At 39.1% G+C, this 22,594-nt stretch overlaps 1 protein-coding gene and 1 long non-coding RNA gene across 20 annotated transcripts in view; one reads left to right on the forward strand and one right to left on the reverse strand.

Moving 5' to 3' along the window:
- KDM4C (lysine demethylase 4C) overlaps positions 1-22,594 on the forward strand; it is a 430,991-nt gene that overhangs the window by 375,757 nt on the left and 32,640 nt on the right. For 16 of the 19 annotated variants that reach the window (XM_045042970.1, XM_045042971.1, XM_045042967.1 and 13 more), the window contains 2 exons: positions 9,507-9,557; positions 11,823-11,993. In XM_045042970.1, coding sequence (XP_044898905.1) covers positions 9,507-9,557; positions 11,823-11,993 — 222 coding nt within the window. The remainder of the gene's footprint in view (positions 1-9,506; positions 9,558-11,822; positions 11,994-22,594) is intronic. The other 3 variants (XM_045042977.1, XM_045042979.1, XM_023242289.2) reach the window with 1 other exon arrangement.
- LOC111557460 lies at positions 1,858-11,892 on the reverse strand. Its single transcript, XR_002737511.2, has 2 exons — positions 11,769-11,892; positions 1,858-2,687 (listed from the first exon to the last, which is right to left on the reverse strand). It is a non-coding gene; the product is annotated as an uncharacterized LOC111557460 (long non-coding RNA).

Genomic DNA, 22,594 nt, shown 5'->3' on the forward strand with positions numbered 1-22,594 from the left:
CATATTTTGTGACCATACAGTTGCTCTATATTAAGGGCTTACATCTCCATTGTGGAAGAATTTACTTTTAAGAGGCTAGGCCTTTCCATTTAAGGAAATTCTTGCAAGGAGTTGGCTCTTGAATCAGATGCAGGGTCAGCAAGGCCACATCCTCATCTGGGGGCAGAAAGCAGAGTCAGGTCCCAGGTGGTTCAGAAAAATATCTCTTCTCTTAGAATAGCCTTTCCCCAGACTTTTATTTCTTTTAATTTTTTTTTAATGTTTATTTTTTTTGAGAGAGAGAGACAGAATGTGAATGTGGGAGGGACAGAGAGAGGGAGACACAGAAGGTGAAGCAGGATCCAGTCTCTGAGCTGTCTTCACAGAGCCCAACGCGGGGCTCAAACCCACGAACTGTGAGATCATGACCTGAGCCGAAGTCGGGTGCTTAACTGACTGAGCCACCCAGGTGCCCTTCCAGACTTTTATTTCTGATCCTTTAATCTGGTTGGGTAAAAGAACATTATCTCAGATATATTTCCTGGAAACAACCAAATGCACTGGAAAAATGTTAGGACATACATTGTGTAGGACACCTTATTTATTTTGCAAATAGGCAATACTTACTCCTGAGGGCCTAAAGAGCCCCTGAAATCACTTTGAAGCCATCTGTGGGACTGAGGCCTCAAGTGTTTTTAACATGAGTGTTTATAGTTACCCTCTATAGAGCTTTGATTATTAGATCTCTTATCTGACAGCCTCGGTTATCTTTATCTCTCTCAAAATGTGTAATATGTGGCTTCACAGAAAAGAATATATTGCTGAACTTTTTATTCTGGCCTTGTAAAACTGCAAATTAATCCTGATTTAAAAAAAAAATTAAGAAAGATCTGCATCTTGGTGCAGGTGTTTGGTTTTTACCACAAAAGCAGACTCATCAGAATCCCCAGGAGAAACTTGTCCGTGTCGTGTTTCCTCCTCGGCTCTGTTTTCCCCATCACACAGCATGCATGGAACCAGGGAGCCAGTCAGCAAGACCTAGGCTTGCACTGCAGGAAGGAGTATTTACATGACACAGTTGAAATTTGGCGACTTCAAGGACCACACATACTGAGGAAATCAAGTCTTCCTTTCCAAGGACCACTTACCTGGTTTCACTTTTTAGCATAGGTAAGGTATGTTTCCATGTAAAATGCTTGCGCACTTTTTCCACAGAATTAATGTATCTCAGTACCCAGAAAATTTTAAACTCTTTAGCAATTTATAGTCTTTTTTAAAAAATAAAATAATTGAGGCACGCTTTATTGTCTGATAGCTTGTGAAGAAAATTAGGTAGTGACACTAATCCCATATTTTAACATTGGTATTAGAATGAAGAACTATGGATGCAGTAGAGAAATACAAATGGAATGTGTCAACAGACAGACAACAGGAAAGGGTATTTGACATTCCACCATCTTGTAAAGCACAAGAGATAGGGTTTCTCAATTCTTTCATGTAGAATACCGTAATTAGATGCCATAGTCATAATGCAATCCATAGATACCAACAAAATGCAATGAAAGTGTAGCTTTTTAAGACTATTAGCTGCAAACAATAGAAATGGCAAGTAAATAAGTTCCAACATTTGTATCTAAGAAGTTACTTTCTAGGTCAACATAATCTGTCCACTTTTAACAAACATGATGTATAAAACCCTAGATTAACTAAAAAGCCCTTATGAGGTCTCTTTGCAGGAAGCCAGTCAGCCTGGGGACACCCCAACTTCTGTGCCCTTCCTTTCCATAAATTGTTGGTAGCCATCTTGGGGTCTGACAGTCTCACACCTGCAAATCAGCTCTTCTTTTTTTTTCCATTCTTTATCTGAAATTGGCTTTGTGTGTGTGTGTGTGTGTGTGTGTGTGTGTGTGTGTGTGTGTGTGAGATACCATGCATTCTGTTTATCCCACACTGTGTGTAGTGGGTCAGTGAAATTACAGAGTGTAGTATCTGAAGAAACTTAAGAAATTACTGTTTCTACATTTTTAAATAAAGCATTCTTTTCATTTTTCTTTGAGCCATTACTGAGATAACTTGGCACTTAGAAGCTTTTGCTTGTGGCAGGAAGCAATTGGAATTGAAATGCTCTTTTCTGTGGGCATCAGATACCTTAATCATTTACTTTTGGTTTTGTTTGACACCCTGGAGTACTAGTTAAGCCTTTTGGTTAAGTTTCCTCATATATTTTTCAGGAATAAGAAGAAAATACAAAATTTCCAACCCTTATATTCAACACCTTTTAATTGTACCTTCAAATCTGTTATTATATATCTTTATCATGTGTTTGGAGTAAAGACTGGTGTCCTTACTAGATACTGAGAAGTAATTTTTGCCAAGGCTATAGGGACCACAGAGATTACCTTCAGGTGATATTTGAGAGAACATGGGGGGAAAAGAAAGGGTTCCTGCTACAGAACCTCTCAGTTTTTTCCCATCCCTTCCGCCTCCACAGGAACCCCACATATCTTTTTCAAGCACAGTGCTTGGCACAGAGATGCACTTAAGTAAAACTAGATAGGTTGATAGATGGATGTTCATTTTCTTGATTAACAATGGGAAGATTTTAACACTGGTGCGATGGCCAGGCAAATTCTGTGCTTCTGCTGTCATGAGGGGTGGTAGAAAGCTGTTGGCTGGTTCTTCTTCCATTGTTCCTATGGCTATTTCTCCTGAAATTTCAAAGGAAACCTAAGAAGCTTGCATTTTTGAGATCTAGTGCATCCTCTCACTGTGTGTCTCTCTCTTCCCTTCCCTCCTTCCCCTCCCTCTCTCTTCCTTCTCTCTCTTTTCTCTCCTCCTTTCTCTCCCCGTCTCTCACTCATGCTCATATAACTACTGTGTTTTTATAGAACCACAATTGCTTATGCCACCCTAATTTTATCTTCTGTTCAAGGGGACTACCTTCCTTTGTTGGGAGCAGTGTGTCAATGCAGACTAAGGTGAATAAAAGTAATATAATAATAGCTAATATTTGTATAGTGACTTTTATAGTTTACCGTGTACTTTTATATATAACTATTTATCTCATTTGGTCCTTATAGTCACCACTTCCCTGGTATTATGATTGTATACATTTTACAGATGATGAAGTGGCACTTCAGAGAAGTTCACAAATCATTAAAAGATATAGAGCTTTCAAGTCATCAGAGTCACAGCATGTGTGACATTTTATTTAGACTGTGCGGTTTTGGTAGTCACTTTTCCAACTTGAGACTATAGCTTAGGTTAGCTTACATAGTGTCATTATTTACCTGGATTTCCTTCTTAGTGGCATGGAAAAACTGTATAACCATTTAATTAGTCTAATTTATTACTTTGAATTTTCTGGTAACATTTTTTTTTGCATCTATTTTAGCTGTTTTGAACCCATACACCAGCTGTAATTGAGATTCAAAAATCCTTATTGGCAAGAATGCCATATAGTGATACTTGCTTCTCTCTGTTGAAAATGTCCCATCTGAGGTAATTTTTTAAAGTTGTTATTACCTTATAATTGAGCCAGTGATTTTCCTGCTCCTTTCCCCTGTTATAGTTCCTCTTAAATTGTTTTTTCTTTCAAGATTACTTTGAGTATTTTAGTTTCTTTGCATTTTCATATAAGTTTTAGAATCAACTTGTTAATTTCTACACACACACACACACACACACACACACACACACACAGCCTGCTATGAATGATTGAGATTTTGTTGAACCTGTAGTTCTCTCCAGATTTTACTGTTGCTACCCTGAAGCCTGAAGAGCTCCTGAAATGTAAAAGCCCAAGGCAGAGCTTCTGGGGGCAGGCATCCAGGGACTTGCATGTTCACTAGCAACTAATGAGTTTGGATGTGACTTAGGAGGAGTGCATGTCAAGTTCCATCTTAGCAGTGGGAGGCTTCCACACCCCTCCAGCTCCACCAGTCTAATGGATGTGAACTTTGCTCTCTGCTGTTTTTGAAGTAAGTTGTTTATTATTCAGAATAGAAAGCAGGTGGTGCCTACCTGTTGAGAATTCCCTACATGGACAGAGTGAGCATCTAAAGATGGTTCTCCTGTCTCAGTCCTCTTCACTTCCCTACCAAACAAGATCTCTGAGGTGAGCTAATGACTCAGATGGGAAAGAATTAGTTTTTCCTCAGTATCTTCTGCAGCCTGTTAGTTATACTTCTACAGGCATTTTAAATGAATAAGACCTTAAATCTGCTGGGAAACTGCTTACCACCATTTCCCACTGTATTATGTTTGTACTTAAAAATGCACAAGAAGTGAAAGTACACGTGAACAAACAGACGTGTAGAAAATTAAATACTTGTGACATTTTTATGGGTCCGCATGTGCATTTCTCCTGTTGGAGCAATTATTTCTTCATGAAGCCCCAGGGATTTGGGTTTTTCCAGATAGAAGATTTTTGCCTAGCTCTTGTAATTTTACAAAGAAAGCTTTCATTATTACAAGGCAAATTTATGTGAGTGACTTCTACTACAGAAATTTGGTAAAAGAAGAATAGTGGGTATTAATTTACTCAGATCCCTCTAGGAATTTTTATAAAATGGTACCTTGAAAAAATACAATAATAATATCTCATGGGTTATTAAATCATAGAAATTAGGGAGAAATAATAAAGTTGAGAAGGTTACTGGAGATAAATGAAATGTGCTTTTTGGCTGGTTTGCTGGATAAGTTACTTCATTTCTTCAACTCTCCAGTGTTGCTGGCTCTATATACACTATTGTATTTGGATTTACACCCTTTATTAACATCATTATATAGATGGAGAACCCAGTCAGGGATTTTCCCAAGATGACATCTCTGCCCATGACTCACCTTGTCAGATGGTGAGTGACCCTTCTTCAAGGCATAAACACAACTAAGCCTTTGCCAGGTCTGATCAGAGAAGATATTGCCAAAGTATAGGAATCTTCCTTCCTTCTGCCACACAGGACTCCTTCCCCCTGAGTCCTTGTTTTAGGGGTCTTATGTGAACTAACTGCTCTCTGCTCTCAAAAGCCCAATGGGGAGAAATATATTTGAGAATGCAGTGTACATTCCAGCCTCAGTACTTAAGTTAGATTCCTGTGTCAGTTTAGATCACACCCATTTTAGTCTCCATAACTTTACCCTTCACAGAAATGCCTTCATTGATTTTCATTTTGCTATTGTGTTCTTTTATCTCACTATATACAAGCACAATATTATGTAAGTAATATTGTTGTGATTTTTTTATAAGGCTGTTAGAAGGTTGGCTGCTGTGCCTTTAAATATTCCAGGTGATAAACTCTTTTTTATGCTTTAGTATCAAGGAAAATTTGTCTATTAAAGGATGAGGAAAGATTTACCACTGTTTTCCACTAACTCTAGTGATAATTTAACAATTCCCGTCAGTTCTGAGGCCACGGTGGCATTAACAGTTTCTGTGACTCTGTCCACAATAGAAACCATATTACCATTGTAACAGAGATTTAAAATATTGCTTATGTTCATCACAACTTTGAAATTAGAATATCAAGTTATTAGGTCTTCCACTAGATAATAGTATTTAATACATTATTAAAGAAGCAAAGATATTATACCACAAATTTACTTCTCAATATTATTTCAGTATAATTTGTTTCTTTTGTAATCTTTTCTTGTTTTATTTTATACATTTAAAAACATTATTCTGAGTAGGTGCCCACAGGCTGACAAGGTGGTAAAGGCCAGAGGTTTGTGACACCAAACACTCCATTCTCAAATAGCCTTCCTGGCATGTGTGCAAGAGTGCCTCCTGGCTCCTTCGGACTTGGTTCAGATGTTCCCTGTAGTGAAACCTGTGAAGGTCCCTTCCTGCCCTCATCTGGGCATTCTCAATACTTTGCATTTTGGTGAGCTATGTCTGTCTTCCCTACTAGCCTGTGAGCTATTTGAGAGAAGGGACTCTCTCTTTCTTGTATTTTAATCTTTAGCACCTAGCAAGGTGCCTTACTTATAACAAGCACTCAGTAACTGCTTATTTAAATGCCACTTTCTTTTTTTTTTTTCTACTCCATGTCCATCCTTGCATTGCTTTTCCTCTTTGCATTGCTTGCCAGCTGGTTCTTGACTCTTTGGCTCAGGATTTACTACTATAGTGTACTCATCAGGTAGGCAGTGATGATTTCTTTCATCCTGTTTTATCAACACTAGCGTTAAATTTTTTGAGTTAGCCTATTCGATGTTGGAATGCTTTTGATGAACCAGGCCAGGCATTAGAAACACCTTTTTCTCCTTATTTGGGTTGTGGTCATTGATAGTTAGCCATCTTTTCTTTCAAGTGTGGCCATTTATTTAAACATCAGTAGAGCCACAGAAAAGTTAGAGAGCTATGTGATAAGGGCCTGTTTCCTTTCTAAGCCCACTCCTAAGGGCAACACAGTATCAGGGGGAGAAAACACTTCAACATCCTATTATTTGTGCTGCCCCTTAGAGGTGGCTTAGTATGATGGAGAGGACAGGTATAGCAATAAGTAGAAAAGATTTGTTGAGGGGTTTTGTTTTTGTTTTGTTGTTGTTTTTGTTGTTGTTGTTGTTGTTGTTATTGTTGTTTTTTAAATAGAACCCCAAACCTGAGAACAAAATCTATTCATTTTACTGAAGCATGTAAGCATGTCTTAGGAATCAGTAGTGGTTAATAAGAACAAAATAAAGGTGCCTTTTTTGTTATATCACATTTGGCATAAATATAGGGAGATATAAAAAAGTCAGATGAAATTTTATAACTAAATTTGTGTATCATTCTACTTTACAAATCATTTCCTGAGGCCCTTCTTTCATCTTATTTAACTGAAAGATAAATGATGAGGGTAGTCTTTTCTTACTAAATAATTTGGCTTCAGCTTTTTTTGAGCATCTCAGTTAAGTAGACCTGACTATGGATTGGCTGTCATTTAAAGAACTTAGAAACTTACAAAAACTCTTATATTTTATTACATTTAGTGTTTTCAATAATTAAAGAAATATGTAATGGAAAGTACAGGGAAGTACATGAAGAGGCAAATAAACAAAATCCCACTACCTAGAGTTATATCTGCTAGCAGTTTAGTATATTTTTTCTTACTGTTCTTTTTTCTTAGTTGTGTGTGTGTGACAAACCATCACAAAATGTAGTGACTTAAAACAATGATAGTTCTTCAGCTGGAAATTCTGTAGGTCACAAATTTTGGCTGAGCTCAGGGGGGTGGTTCTTCTGTTCCAGGCTGATTGCCTCATTCATCTGTGGTCAGCTACAGAACAGCTTGCCTTTTCCTAGCTGGGTTCATGTCTAGCACCTGAGCTCTGGTCCATGTGATCTCTCATCTTCCAGTAGGATAACTTGAGTTTGTTCACATGACAGTCTAGAGCCCCTAGAAAGAAACCTGAGAAGTGTGCAAGGCTTTTTGAGCAAAGGCTTTAAATTGGCATTCCATTACTTCAGCTGTATTCTTTTGGCTGAGGCAGGCTAAGCCACAAGGTGAGCCCAGATTTGAAGGGTGGGGAAATAACGTCCAGTCCTTGAAAGGAAGAGCTGCAAGGTCACATTGCAAAGGATGTGAAAACAGGAAGGAATGAAGATGTATGGACATTTTTGCATCTTACCACAGTGTGTCTGTGTCATGTGTACGTGGAGAAAAATGGACAGCATGTCATTATACATTATACATTTTTCATCTCCATATAGGCTTCAAATCCAAGTTACAGATTCAACTCTGTGTATACTGGGGAGTATACTGAATATACTGGGGTGGTTAAATGGTTTCTTAGCTGAGAAGTATCTCAATGGGTGTGTAGAATAGAGGAGGTGCTCGATAAATCAGAAAAGAAAGCAAAAGAAAATGTAACTTCTTTAGGCAACTGTTTGAATTCCATTGGGTCCACCCATGGTAGGTTTTATTTATACTCTGATTTCTGTCTATGTATCTTCTCCTGGTTGATGATACCAAGGCACTCACTATAGGAGAGCGCCTGCCTCTGAGCCCTACTGTAACCTCTCACCATCTCTGAGATCTTGGAAGAGTCCCTTGACTGTGTACCTCAGTTACTTCATCTATTTAATGAAAATAACAACTACCTCACAGAGTTGTTGGGAGAATTTAATTAACTAAGGTATATGGACATGTATTGGTAACTCTACCTATATAATTGTGTCCCAGGAACTCTCTGCTGCTTTCATGGAATGTCTATAACATTTCTTACTTAACATTTTTTTCACATCCCCAGCGTTTCAAACTGGCTCTAGCTTTCTTTAAAAGAAACTGTGCTTTTTTTTCTTTAAACAACTGTTTGTTCATTTCTGCTTAGTGCATTTTGAAGGAAATTTAACTTTCTCAGCCTTAGCCTGTGTACTAATCTTCAAAATACGATAGCCATTTCTATAATCTGATAGAGCCTCCCTGTTAACATCAATAGGTCCTTAGGCTTTTCTGACAGGAAATATTTTTGAGAATGTATAATCAGTTATGGGGAATTCTTGTCAATAAATTTTCTCTACAAAAATAAATCAGAAATCCTATCACAATAGCATTATGGAAAAAATCTGTTTTCCTTACTACTCCCTACAAAATGATCATGCTTGAAGCTCATGGAAATTTTTACTTGGGTGAAGGCTATGTATTTAATTTGTGTGCTGGCCATCTTTCCAACCAGCCAGTTTGCATAAATTTCAGGTCCTAAGTAGGAAGAAGGTGGTTGCGTGTAGAGTCAATCTTTTCTCTATCAAGTCTGTATCACTTTTATTTTCCCATGACTGGCCACTTCCACTTTCCAGACCCTGTGAATTTCACCATAAACTTTCTTTATTCCCTCCCCCTACTCATATACATGCCTATGCACTCCAAGAAAGAGGAACATCTTCCTGAAACTCCCCTTTGTTTCTCTTTTCCCTTTTCTGGACCATGAATGATTAGAATTAGTCCACTCCTATTATGAAAATGTGTCTGTAACCATCCTTACAGTTCGTTCATTCGTCTTTAAAAACTCATTCATTCACTTGTTCATTCATTCATCATTCATCCAGCAGTAACAGTGTTGTACATACTGTGGTGGGTGCTGTAGAACAAAAGACATATAGGCCTGGCGCTGATGCATGGATTTTGCCCTGCTGTAGGAGGAACAGTCCAAGAAGGTGTCATTTGGGCAGGACTTGAAGACAGTTGGGAGTGGGGGGTGGAGGCCACCTTACACGCCTTCCCTGCTAAGGACCATAGCTTTGTGCCCATGTTTGACAAGAGTTAGAATCAGAAGTGGATGAGGTAAAGAGCAGAACAGTGATGGGACTGGATTCAGCCACTCGTGTGAAATAAGGGTGCTGCACAGTCATACATGCCAAGTACTGACGGACAGCAGAGAAGAGTGGCTGATTAACCTGGGCTAGGGTCTTATGTATGTTCTCCACTTAACAAAAATAAAACCAGTTAACAGTAGCTAAGAACCAATTGCCTGTGAATCTAGGTAGTTTATGTACTTTATCCTGTTTTTGTAGCAAACCTTTAATGTAAATATTATCCCTCCTACAGATGAACAAACTGAGGCTGATAAAGGTTCAAGATCCCAAGATCACACAGCTAGTAAGTAGCAGAGCTTAGAATTCAAATCCAAATCATTGTTTCCTTAGAGGGTTAATTCCAATTTAATAAGATATGCACACAGGAAATAATGTCATAGTAAAATATAGTACTTGCAATCCTGACCATGAGTGTTTTTAAGTCAGTTTGACAGAGAGATCACAACATCTACAAAAATTATTGCCAGCATGAAGTCACTAAGGGCCACTGTGGATGGCCACACAGGCTGTCATGTCGCCCCCTACAGTTAGCTGAAGCCTATATAGTCCTTAGGAGCATTTGTGGGCCCAGTTTTGGAGTTATGTAACTGCAAACTGCTTTCACTCGTGTTCGTTACTAACTACATCTAAGTCGTTCTTCTTACTTTGAGAAGTTAGATATATTTAAAGGGGTTGGGTGGAGAATGAAACAGGAAACTAGGTAATTATTTTGGTGTATGTCACATACTTGAGCCTAGCTATTAATGATGTCTGCTTCAAGCGTAGTGCACTTAAATCACTATAGCCTTCTTACTGTTGACCTTTGTCAAGATGTTTACACATCTACCTAACTACATCAAAAGGCAGAGAAAAGTTCCCCAACCAACCCAACAGTCACTGGGGAATGGTATCAAGGAGAAAAATACCCTTTTATTTTGTTAGGCATGTGAGAAACTAGATGGCAGAGCTCACTCTACAAGTAGGAGGCTGTAGGGACACACTTGTTGGGAGGGAGTCACCCCTCCATCCAAATCATGAGCACCTTTGTCCTCAGTGCCTTACTCCAGGCGCTTATCTTCCACCTGGCCCATTGTGATAAGCTCCCCACTCACCTTCTCCACCTATGGCCATACACACCTAGATCATTTCTCTTCTATTCATTCCACCTCTCAGTAGCTTCCTTAGGCCCACAGGATAATGTCCGACTTCTTACGATGGCAAAGGAACTTCCCTCCTTCCTTCTTCCCCTCATAGCCCCTGACCTATGCCCTTGGCCATTTCTGCAGTCTTCTGCCTTCCCTCCTCCCCTGCCACACAAGAGCAGAATGTGGGGAGAGTGAGAGCCTCTTACTTAACAGGTGCCAAGTGCCAGCAATTAAGTGTGGAGGGAGTGTGAGAGCAGTGGTAATCGGCATATCACTACCATCATAGTAAAGATCGGATCAGGAACAACTCGTCAGTGGTGCTAAACCTGAGCGGATGTGTACAGGAACAGGATGTTTGTATGGCATTCAAGTTTCTCCCACAGATTGCTGATTAGTTGCAAGGGAAAAATAGTGATTGTAACATGGAGGAATTGGACTACAGTTTGTTTAGGATCAAAATTAACATCACCATTGAGAGGCAGACAGGCATCATGTTCTGCCAGATGTGATATCTTGAGAAGAATACAACATTATCTGTGTGGTGTTCTGGCCAGGAATGTATAACTTGAATCCAATCATGAGGAAACATCAGGTAAATGCTCTATTAAAAAAGGGAGAAGGGGAACTGTGTCCTTCAGAAGTATCACTCACAATCTTAAAAGACCAAGAATGGCTGTGAAAATGTTCCAGATTAACAGAGGCAGAAATGTTCCAGATTAACATAGCAGAACATAGCAGTCAAATGTTCCAGATTAACAGAGGCTAAAGAGAAGCAGCAGTACCTGACTCCCCAGGACCCTGTGCTGGAGAGCTGGGGCAGGGCGGGGGTAGGGGTGGGATTGAAGATCATTATTGGCTCAGTTGACAAAATTAGAACATAAATTGCATCCATGTTACATTTACTAAAGTTACTAACTCTGTTGTGGTTATGTGAAGGCAAATTGCTATGCTTAAAAAATACACAACTGACATATTTAGGAGTAAAAGGCCTGTGATGGTGTGTGTGTGTGTGTGTGTGTGTGTGTGTGTGTGTGTGTGTGTGTATAGATATATATGTGTGTCAGTTGTGTATTTTCTAAACATAGGAATTACATATGTAAACATTGTGTGTGTAAATACACACATATATAAAATAGAGTCAGAATATGCAAAAAACAGAAATGGTAAAATGTTAAAAATATCAATTGGTAACAATAGGTGAATCTGGGTAAAAAGGTAAAGAGTATATGGGTGTTTTTGTACGACTCATATGCTTGTAACTTTTAAGTTTGAAATTATTCCCCAATAAAAAGTTTAAAAATTAAAAATATATATCATAACCATGTGAATTATTTTTTTCTAAATAAATATCTTTTCTTTTCTGTTCCTACCTTTTCCCTTTCTCCTGTTTCTTTTCTCTCATCTTTGTGTACCTCTTCTGTTAGAAGTCCAAGGCTGGGGAGAAGGGCATCTCTGTGGGGCAGACGGTCATCACAAAGCATCGGAACACCCGGTATTACAGCTGCAGAGTGATCGCTGTGACATCGCAGACCTTCTATGAGGTTGTGTTTGATGATGGCTCCTTCAGCAGAGACACATTCCCTGAGGATATAGTGGTGAGTAAATTCCTGGGGGATCTGCTCCCCAGTTTACTTTTTGTATAACTAAACTAGCTGAACCTTTTAGCAATCTTTCTTTCGTCTTTTGGAGTAACTCATTTCACTTAATATTCAACTCAGGTGTGCTTTTTGGCACTGACAAGAATTGTTTTCCAGGAGATTCCTAGTGTTTTTCATTCTAAATAGTAGCCATGTGTACTTTGACTCATCTTCCCAAATTCCTTTAAGTAAGTGAGAAGTGTATGTGGCTAGGAAACATCAAATGCAAATTCACCTATTCTTTTCTGTTACAGAGCATTAGCATATTTGAATTCCTTTACTACCTCTTTTTCTTTATGCTTAACTGGAAATATGGCTTTTATTAATCTGACCTGACAGTGACATCTGTGATCCAACAGAAACATCTGTGGATGTTTCATATTGGAATAACAAAAGTCACTTAGGAAAAAGACTGAATTTTACTGAGCTTCTTAACTGGTCTGATATAGGATGAGTAGGTGTGTGCATATGCGTGTCTGTCTGTCTTCTCCTTCCTCTGTCTCCTCAGTAAACACCTCGGGATTTAGAGGAACTCGTGAATGTGTCTCATGGGCTTTCTTTTTAATAGCATGTTTCATGAGAAGAATACTTTCCACAAAAGGTTTTTTGAAACTGAGCTAAAATCACATACTTGAGACCAGGGTTAGTCCAGTGGTCATCTTGTTATCCTTTTGATATTTAAGAGAAATGTTATTTTGGGGGAGCCAGGCCTCACTATTGTAGTTGTAACTTCTGCTTGATGCTTTGCTCTTGTTTGTACTTGGAAGGGCATTTTTTTAATGATTCTTTAATAATTATGCATTATATGTGCAATTGATAATTGAACGTAACCATAGGAGATTGCTCATTAATATTTTCAGAATCTTGGTCTCCTGGGGCAAAAGTAACATTGATTCAATTAGCTTTGTTGTGTTTACTTCTCTGTACCATTAAGAGGGGCAAATATGTAAACAAAGTGACCTTATTTGAAAGATTTTAAAGCAAATGAATTTAGACAAAAAAAATCCCAGGACTTGATTATACACCAAAAGGGTGAATTGTGTTTCTTTGCAGAATTCTACCTAGAGCTTCACTTCACTGCATTGCTGTTGCCATTCATAACCAGTAGCCCTTAGGTAACACATTCTCCTTGTTAGAATTAGTTATGTCTTGAAGCACTCAATCCACAGTTACTGAGTGCCTGCTGTGTGCCAACACTGGGTGCTGGGAAAGATAATGAGAATGTGTGATTCCTGCTCAGTCTAGAGGAAGGCAGGCTGGTAAATGGGTGCTTTCTATACCATGTGAGAAATGTAATAAATGAACCAAAAGCAAATTACTACCTGTTGAGTCTGGAAGAATGAGTAAGAGACTTGACAGGGTTAGTAAGGAGCTGACACCAACATGTACCACAGGCCAGGACCACTTTAAGAATGTGTTGTGCTTGAACTGATTTCATCCTCACAACTCTACATACTGGGCAGTACTATTGTTTACATTTTTCTGCTGAGGAAACTGAGGCACAAAGAGGTAAATAACTTCCCCATGGTCACACATAGCTAATAATAAGGTCACACATAGCTAATAATACCAGAAAAGGTATTCAATCCCAGAGTCTGGCTCCAGAGCCTCTGTTCCTAACCCCTGAGAAGAAAGGAGAGGAAGGGATGTGCAAGGGCAAGGCACAGAAGATGCAGGAGACAGAGGCCTTGGCCTGTCCAGGTTACATTCTCACTTCAGAATTAGCTTTCTTTTGTGCAGACTGTGACCATTGAGCTGGTAGAGTCCAGGAGACTTTACAGGGTGGGATGGAAGATTTCTGAGTACCAATCCCCAGCCTGAGCAAGTAGTTAGGTCTTTATCCATGATAGTGTTTAATGAATTCTAAATTCCCTTTCACTTCCAAAGTCTCCATATACCCAACATGTTCTAAGCTTTCCTAAAATGTCTTTAGCTTGTAAAATGTCTGTGATCCTGGAAGTTTTTTGAAATTCTAAAAGTCTCCCCTTTTACACCTTCTTTTTCCTCTGTCTGTGAACCTCATACAAAGATGATCTTAAGTATATGTGGGTGCCGTGAGAAGAACAGGATTGTTCAGGACCACCTTGGCATTTAAGTCAATGAGAATGAAGAAACAACATTCTTTATAGCTTGATTAGCTGTCACTTAGCATATTTGATAAGGATTGAGGTTGAGCAGCAGTGTGTGTGTGTGTGTGTGTGTGTGTGTGTGTGTGTGATCACAACTATAGCCTTGGAGGGAGGGGCTAGCATCTGCCTCTGCCTCAGTTGGTGTGAAAAGATACTTTCTGCAGGAAGAAATCAGTTATAATCATCTGCTATTATATAATCTTTTGAGTTTTTACAAGATGTGAAAAAGTATAGGGGCACCTGGGTGGCTCAGTGGGTTGAACGCCTGACTCCTGATTTTGGCTCAGGTCATGATCTCATGGTTTTTGGGTTCAAGTCCCACATCAGTCTCTGTGTTGACAGTGCTGAGCCCACTTGGAATTCTCTCTCTCTACTCCTCCTGTGCTCTCTCTCTCTCTCTCTCTCTCAAAAATAAACTTAAAAAATGTATATTGCCCTTGTAAAAAAATTCATAGGATTGTTCAAGACCACCTTGGTCTTCTCTCCTTCACCCTCAATACTCTACCCCACCCCATCCCATCTCTTACATTTTTGATTACTTGTTCCAAACTTCTTATATAAGTAGGAATACTTCAGTCATGTTTTATTTTCAAATATCACATACTTTCTAATAGTATCACCATTTGTTGGCTGCTGCGACCTATTTATCTTGGTGAGGAAGAGACATTCTAGCTTGACTTTTTTGGTGGCTCTGTACGGAAGAATTTTTTTCTATTGTAATTCTGTGTTAGTCAGGGTTCTTCAGAGAAACAGCACCAGTAGGATTTTTGTGTTTGTATTTAATATAATAAATATATTAAAAGTGTGTAATATACATATTAAAAGTGTATACATGTATATATATATATATCTTACAAGTGTATATATATTACAAGTGCATATATATTAAAATTGTGTATGTGTGTGTATATATGTATATATATATCATATATATATGTGACTTTTTAATGTTTATTTATTTATTTTAAGAGAAAGAGTGTGAAAGGGGGAGGGGCAGAGAGAGAGGGAGACAAAGGATCCGAAGCAGGGCCCTCACTGACAGTAGAGAGCCTTATGCAGGGCTTGAATCCACGAATTGTAAGATCATGACCTGAGCTGAAGTTGGATGCTTAACCAACTGAGCCACCCAGGTGCCCCTATGTGACATTTTTATAAAGAATGGGCTTCCATGATTATGGAGGCTGAGAGGTCCCAAGATCTGCAGTTGGTATGCTGGAGACCCAGGAGGGGCAATGGTTTCATTCCAGGTCCAAATCTAAAGGCCTACGAACCCAGAGAGACGGTGGTGTAGTTTTAGTTTGGAAGCTTGCAGGGTTGAGAAGAGCTGATTTTCATTCCAAGTGTGAAGGCAGGAAAAGCCAAGTTCCAGCTCCAAGCCACTCAGGCAGAGGAATTCCCCCTTATTTGGGGGGAGGGTCAGCCTCTTCTGTTCAGCCCTTAATTGATTGGATGAGGCCCACCTGAACTAGGGAGGGTAGTCTGCTTTACTCAGTCTATCAGTTCAGAGATTAAAACAATCCAAAAACACTTTCACAAACTCACGGGTACCTGGTGGCCCAGTCAAGTTGATACATAAAATTAACCAGAACCTATATTGTCCTGTGTCATTTCAGAAGACTCTTTCTTCATCTTGTCATATGAGAAGCTCTGATTCTACCTCAAGGTGTAGTTTTCTTTTCCATAAAGCAGCCACATTGTTTTGGGTGGTTTGTAGCACTCTATAGATCCACTCCAGGAGCCACATACTTTGTCCTGGTCATCATCTAGGCTTCCAAAGCCAAGTCATGGATTTTGTAAGGCAAATTTTTAAAATTTAAAGGATTATCAAGGATTGGTTGGGGTCTGAGTTTCTCACTAAAATTAACGAAAGCTACATGATTAAATGCCTTTGTAATGTAGTATGTCAATTAGACCAGTTTGAGATGGGGAACTTGATGTTATGTTTTAAGACATAATGTGTGTGCATAATTAAGTATATTATAAATATATTCACATATAAATTGTATTTATTCCTGTATGTGATGCTGTGTAAATATGCTTACATCACCATTTTTTAAGCCATTAGTTGCTGCAGCTGCAGTTATCCCACTACCACGTATGATCTCCACCTACACCAGAGGTGTCTTCTGGGATAGTCCTAGGATGCCTGACACCCTAATGGGAAGTCTCATCAGGAGATAAGAAGAAGAGAGTCAGCTGTGTTTCTGTCTCCGTGTCTTATAGATGGTGGTAGAACTATTATTTGGTGGAAATTAGAGAAATTTTGTTTTGATTAGCTAATACACCTATGGCATCTGACACTGAGGTGGAAAATGATTTTTCTTCTCTTTGTACCTCTAATCCACACAATGTGCTTATCAGGGGTGAGTGCCTCTGGGAAGGCTCTTTTCATCAAGTGCAATATGACATCAGTGTCACTGGCTAGTGAAGAAGTAGCTTCTCTGAGCTGTGGGTGCTTGCTACCTAGAATAGGCACAGCGCAATTCCAATTTTTAAACTGTGAAAATAGCATTGAGAATATCACATTTAATTATTCTAAGCTGTTTATTTATGTGCAAAGTAGATGCAACCCCTTTTGCAGCCTAAGGCTTTAGCAAAAGTTGCATTCCTTAGTTGTAGAATCATTGATTATGAATCATTTTATAAACACAACAGAAGAGAAACTTCTAATGCAGTCTGGTCTATCCATGTTTAAAAATAAACTTACCAGGCATGAAAATGACTATGTTAGGATTATGTAACTAGAAGGTATTTGGAGGAGTAGGGAGAAATATTCTTTGTACTACCAGGAAATTTCTTTCCATACCTAGGTACTTTATTTCCATGATAGCTGGAAAAATGTCCAAAATTTTTTCTCTCAACAATACACCTGCAGAATGTGTGTATCAGCCCAGTTAAACTCAGCATGCAATCTGTAGCCGTCAAGGAAAGTAATAAAAGATGTATTGCTACATGCCTCCGTCTGTCAGTCTGTGAAATTGCAACACACTTCCTGATGAATTTTTTTGTCTCCTCCTATTTTGATGGGAGTGAAAGTTGCCCACCTGAGAGAATGCAACAAGCACAGTGATTCCAGGGCCTCCTTTTAGCGCTGCTGAAACCTGGGCTCTTCTCGAATGTCCGTGTTGACACCAGAGTGATGGCTGCTTCCTTTCCTCTGAACTTAGAGCTCATTTCCAGGGAGGAGGACAGTGCAGTGAGGCCTGGATGGCTCTAGGACGTGCACTTAACATTCACCACTGGGTGTGAGAAGAGAAACAGGACCATTTAGAAATTTGACAGCAAGAGTCCATCACTGAAATTTCCATGAGGACTTGCTAGATTTTTCAGCCTCTGTTGAAATGTGAAAGAAGCACAGGAACTATAGTCTTCAGGATTCTAGGGACGGATCGTCATGGATTCTAAGGATGGATTGTCATGGCCTTCAGTGTTTCTGGGAGGTGTCATGCAGACTGAAGTTCTTAGGGCTAATTTTTTTCTCAGGACTAGGCAAATTGCTTCAACTTTCACACCTCAGTTTTTTCCCCACTAAGAAGGGAATAATAATTTCTACTTTTCTAGGATTACTGAAAGAACTAAGTGAGCTAATTGCCTGATACAGAGTTGGCACAAAATCTAATATTTTATGATATTAATGTCAGTCTGTGGAACTTTTTTCCTCCCCATCTCATTTATGCTGCCCTTTTCTGGTCTTGATGAAATTTGGCTAGAAAGTATGTTAGAGGAACAGAATTCTGTCCTACTTGTTAGTTAAATGGGCACCCGTATATATGATATTTCACTGAATCAGTTTATCATTTCTACCTGCTGCATATAAAGCAGTCCTAGCATCTTCAGACTTTATAATAAAGGACCTAATTCTCTACACTTATGCTTGTATTTTTCTGGGTTTTAAAGTGTTATCTCAGTGGCTTTTCATAACAAACCCTGTTCCAAAGTAAGTTCATGTTCATTTCACAGATGTGATACTTGCCAAGTCACAAAAAAAGCTTTGAAAAGCTCTATCCCAGCATTCCGAGCTAGGTGGTGACACAGGTCCAGGATGTGGGTCAGCCCCTACCTTTTAGGGTTTATTGCCTCCATGATTTTGGGCACCTTTTTGGAAGTCTGCTCTCCGTGACTTAGTATAGCTGTGGTAGAAGACCTTATGCCTCCTTTGATGGATACGGTGTGGAAGCTGCTGTTCAGCATCCCCTAGGGCCCCACTTGGCAAGTGTGGGTATAGGGGTGACTCTGAATGTTCTAGAGGCAAAAGAAAATATTTGAGGGGTGTTGATAAACTTCTTAGTTGTTGCCAGAAACATTATATGCTATGGGATCCTGGAAAGCATCTTCAAATTCTTATTGACTCCTAGATTTTGAGGTTCTCTAGATTTTCAAGTTGGGTGGAGACTTCACCCCATCCCATACCATCTAGGTTATGTTTGCTCTAGATCGATGCCCCTAACCTCCCACTTCCCTTGCCAGTCTTGGTTTTCCTGGAATCAATGGACATTTGCCAGAGAAAGCTCTGGGGACTTTTGTTGGTCTAGGATTCTTCAGGTATGGCCCAAGTGGTATTTAACTGCTCAGTAGTGGTACCCATGGTTCTCTTTCTTGACTGTGGAGCTGAGAGTCTATGAGGTGAAAGCTTTGACCAATTCCCATTAACCTGTATTCCCTTGGGAAGCTTTTTATACTCGTAAAAGAATATCTGTTATTACTTTGATTTTAATCAACATTCGATTTAAAGTTTAAATTCAAATTCAGTTGACAAAGTTTATTTTATTTATAAATTTAATAATTTTTGCATGAAAAATAAGTGCAAACTCATTAGTTCCTTGATCATCATTTATATAATGCATAAATTTGACAGATCAAATCCTAACCATTTTATTTTATTTTTTTATATGAAATTTATTGACAAATTGGTTTCCATACAACACCCAGTGCTCATCCCAAAAGGTGCCCTCCTCAATACCCATCACCCACCCTCTCCTCCCTCCCACCCCCCATCAACCCTCAGTTTGTTCTCAGTTTTTAACAGTCTCTTATGCTTTGGCTGTCTCCCACTCTAACCTCTTTCTTTTTTTCCCTTCCCCTCCCCCATGGGTTCCTGTTAAGTTTCTCAGGATCCACATAAGAGTGAAACCATATGGTATCTGTCTTTCTCTGTATGGCTTATTTCACTTAGCATCACACTCTCCAGTTCCATCCACGTTGCTACAAAAGGCCATATTTCATTTTTTCTCATTGCCACGTACTATTCCATTGTGTATATAAACCACAATTTCTTTATCCATTCATCAGTTGATGGACATTTAGGCTCTTTCCATAATTTGGCTATTGTTGAGAGTGCTGTTATGAACATTGGGGTACAAGTGGCCCTATGCATCAGTACTCCTGTATCCCTTGGATAAATTCCTAGCAGTGCTATTGCTGGGTCATAGGGTAGGTCTATTTTTAATTTTCTGAGGAACCTCCACACTGCCTTCCAGAGCGGCTGCACCAATTTGCATTCCCACCAACAGTGCAAGAGGGTTCCCGTTTCTCCACATCCTCTCCAGCATCTCTAGTCTCCTGATTTGTTCATTTTGGCCACTCTGACTGGCGTGAGGTGATACCTGAGTGTGGTTTTGATTTGTATTTCCCTGATAAGGAGCGACGCTGAACATCTTTTCATGTGCCTGTTGGCCATCCGGATGCCTTCTTTAGAGAAGTGTCTATTCATGTTTTCTGCCCATTTCTTCACTGGGTTATTTGTTTTTCGGGTGTGGAGTTTGGTGAGCTCTTTATACATTTTGGATACTAGCCCTTTGTCCGATATGTCATTTGCGAATATCTTTTCCCATTCCGTTGGTTGCCTTTTAGTTTTGTTGGTTGTTTCCTTTGCTGTGCAGAAGCTTTTTATCTTCATAAGGTCCCAGTAATTCACTTTTGCTTTTAATTCCCTTGCCTTTGGGGATGTGTCGAGTAAGAGATTGCTACGGCTGAGGTCAGAGAGGTCTTTTCCTGCTTTCTGCTCTAAGGTTTTGATGGTTTCCTGTCTCACATTCAGGTCCTTTATCCATTTTGAGTTTATTTTTGTGAATGGTGTGAGAAAGTGGTCTAGTTTCAACCTTCTGCATGTTGCTGTCCAGTTCTCCCAGCACCATTTGTTAAAGAGGCTGTCTTTTTTCCATTGGATGTTCTTTCCTGCTTTGTCAAAGATTCATTGGCCATACGTTTGTGGGTCTAGTTCTGGGGTTTCTATTCTATTCCATGGGTCTATGTGTCTGTTTTTGTGCCATCCTAACCATTTTAAATTTAAGTAACCAAATTTCCTTGGACATCTTTAATGTAATGGTAGATACATTTAATATATATTATTAAATTGTATATATATTTAATATATATTAAATATATATTATTAATATATATTATTCTTACAAATGTTGTAATTTTTCTAAGCCCCTACTGTCCATAACGTATAAATCAGGCACTAATTTAGTAGTTCACATTCTCCGAATTACTTCAGAAATCTTCAAAAAACAACACATAAAGCAGTTCAGTATTTACAAAATACACTACTGCACCTTTATAAACACAATTTACAATGGAGAGACTGTGTTAGAACACAGTTTAATCAATATATAGTAAATAGAATCTACAACTGAGGGGGAATATTACTCTGTTGGCTAGGAGTTTATTTAGAAAAAATGAAGAATTTCAAGGCCATTTAGAGGAATAGAGTCTGGTCGTACCTATGAAGACTAAATCCACAGTTCCTTTCACCTGTTCATAAGCTCGCTAAACTGTGCTCTTCACTGAGGCCCCAATTAGTCTTAGAAGTTTCATGAGCTGCCTCAAGTTAGCGGGGGTGGGTACTTACCAAACCCTGGGATTTTATTCACTTTTGTATAATTCTTGTGTGGCTTCTTGCATGAAAGCCTGGGGCATACTAATGGGATTCAAGCCCTTGCTTGAATTGGACTCCCTTTCTCTTTTATAAATTGTATGTATCTCACTGACTACAATTCTGCAGCCATCATATTGACAGTTTCCATTTAGCACCGGTGATCCTCTGAAGAAAAAAGTGTGTCATCACCCTGATATCTCATGTAGGAGATTAACTAGTTGCCCTGAAGGCACAATGTCAGCTACATTTTTCTTCAAATATATACTTCCCTCACTTGACAGTGTTTCTCTTATTTCCCTTTTAGTAATTATCTCAAGGTGATTGGTCTGGGAACTTATTCCCAGGAGACAGGTTGCTGGTGTTTGCTTCCCATCCTTTTTCCAAGGGAGCTTAGTCCAACAGAATCAGAATAACTACCTTGAACTTGAGAGCAATATTATTAATTTGCAGTATTTCACCATCTCTTCTCAGTGTAGAGCTTAAGCCCAAGAGTGGTGGGCACCATGAACCACATCTGCCCTGTGTTTGGGAATATTCAATTATGTCATTCATTCTTTTTGATGTGCTTGTTCAACACTGTGCTAGGCACCATGGGAGATTCAGAGGTGTATAAACATAGGTGTAGGAGTGATCCTGGGTATTCTGGAGGCAAAATAAAATACCCAAGTGGGTCAAAATCAGTTGTTCCCAGAAACATTCCATGCTATGGGATTCTGGCAAGCTCCTCAATTTTCAAGTCAGGTGGCCACACAGACATTACAGTGGCAGAGACCAGGTTGATGACGAGACACCTCTTATCTGAGAGGCCACTTCATCTTTGGGAATTCATGCCCCATCCCATTCTAGCCCATTTGTGTTAATTTTCATCACTGATGCCCCTTACATCCCCTCACCTCCAACCAGGAGCTGATCTGAAAGATTTTACAAGAAAAATACCCTGTGAAGGTTATTGTAAGTTCAGAGATGGAAGCAATCACAGTGGGTCAGAGTGTTGAAGGAAGTTGCACCAGAAAAGAGAGAGATGAGCTGGGTTACTGACTTGTAAGAGTTCTTTGTGTATTTTAGACACAAGTCCTTTGTTGGATACTTTACATTTTTTTCTCCTAGTTTAAATAGTATTTCATGTGTGAGTAAGATTTATTTTGTTTATCCATTTGCTGGTTGATGGACATTGGATTATTTCTAATTTGGAGTTATTATGAATAATGCTGCTATGATCATTTGCTTTCAAGTCTTTGTGTAGACATGTGTTTTAATTTCTATGGGATAAATATCTAGGAGTAAGATTATTGAGTTATATGGTAAGTGTATGTTTACCTTTATAAGAACCTGCCAAACTGTTTTCCAAAGTGGCTGTACATTTTGTATTCTCACCAGCAATATATGAAGCTATAGTTTCTCTACATTCTCAGCAACACTGGTGTTGTCAGTCTTTTGGATAATAACTATTCTAGAAGGTATGTAGCAGTATCTCAGTGTGATTTTTTTTTTCTTTTTTGAGAGCGAGGGCAGAGAGAGAGAGAGAGAGAGAGAACCCACAATCGGCAGAGAGA

This window comes from Felis catus, chromosome D4, assembly GCF_018350175.1.
Source record: "Felis catus isolate Fca126 chromosome D4, F.catus_Fca126_mat1.0, whole genome shotgun sequence".
Lineage (NCBI taxonomy): Eukaryota > Metazoa > Chordata > Mammalia > Carnivora > Felidae > Felis > Felis catus.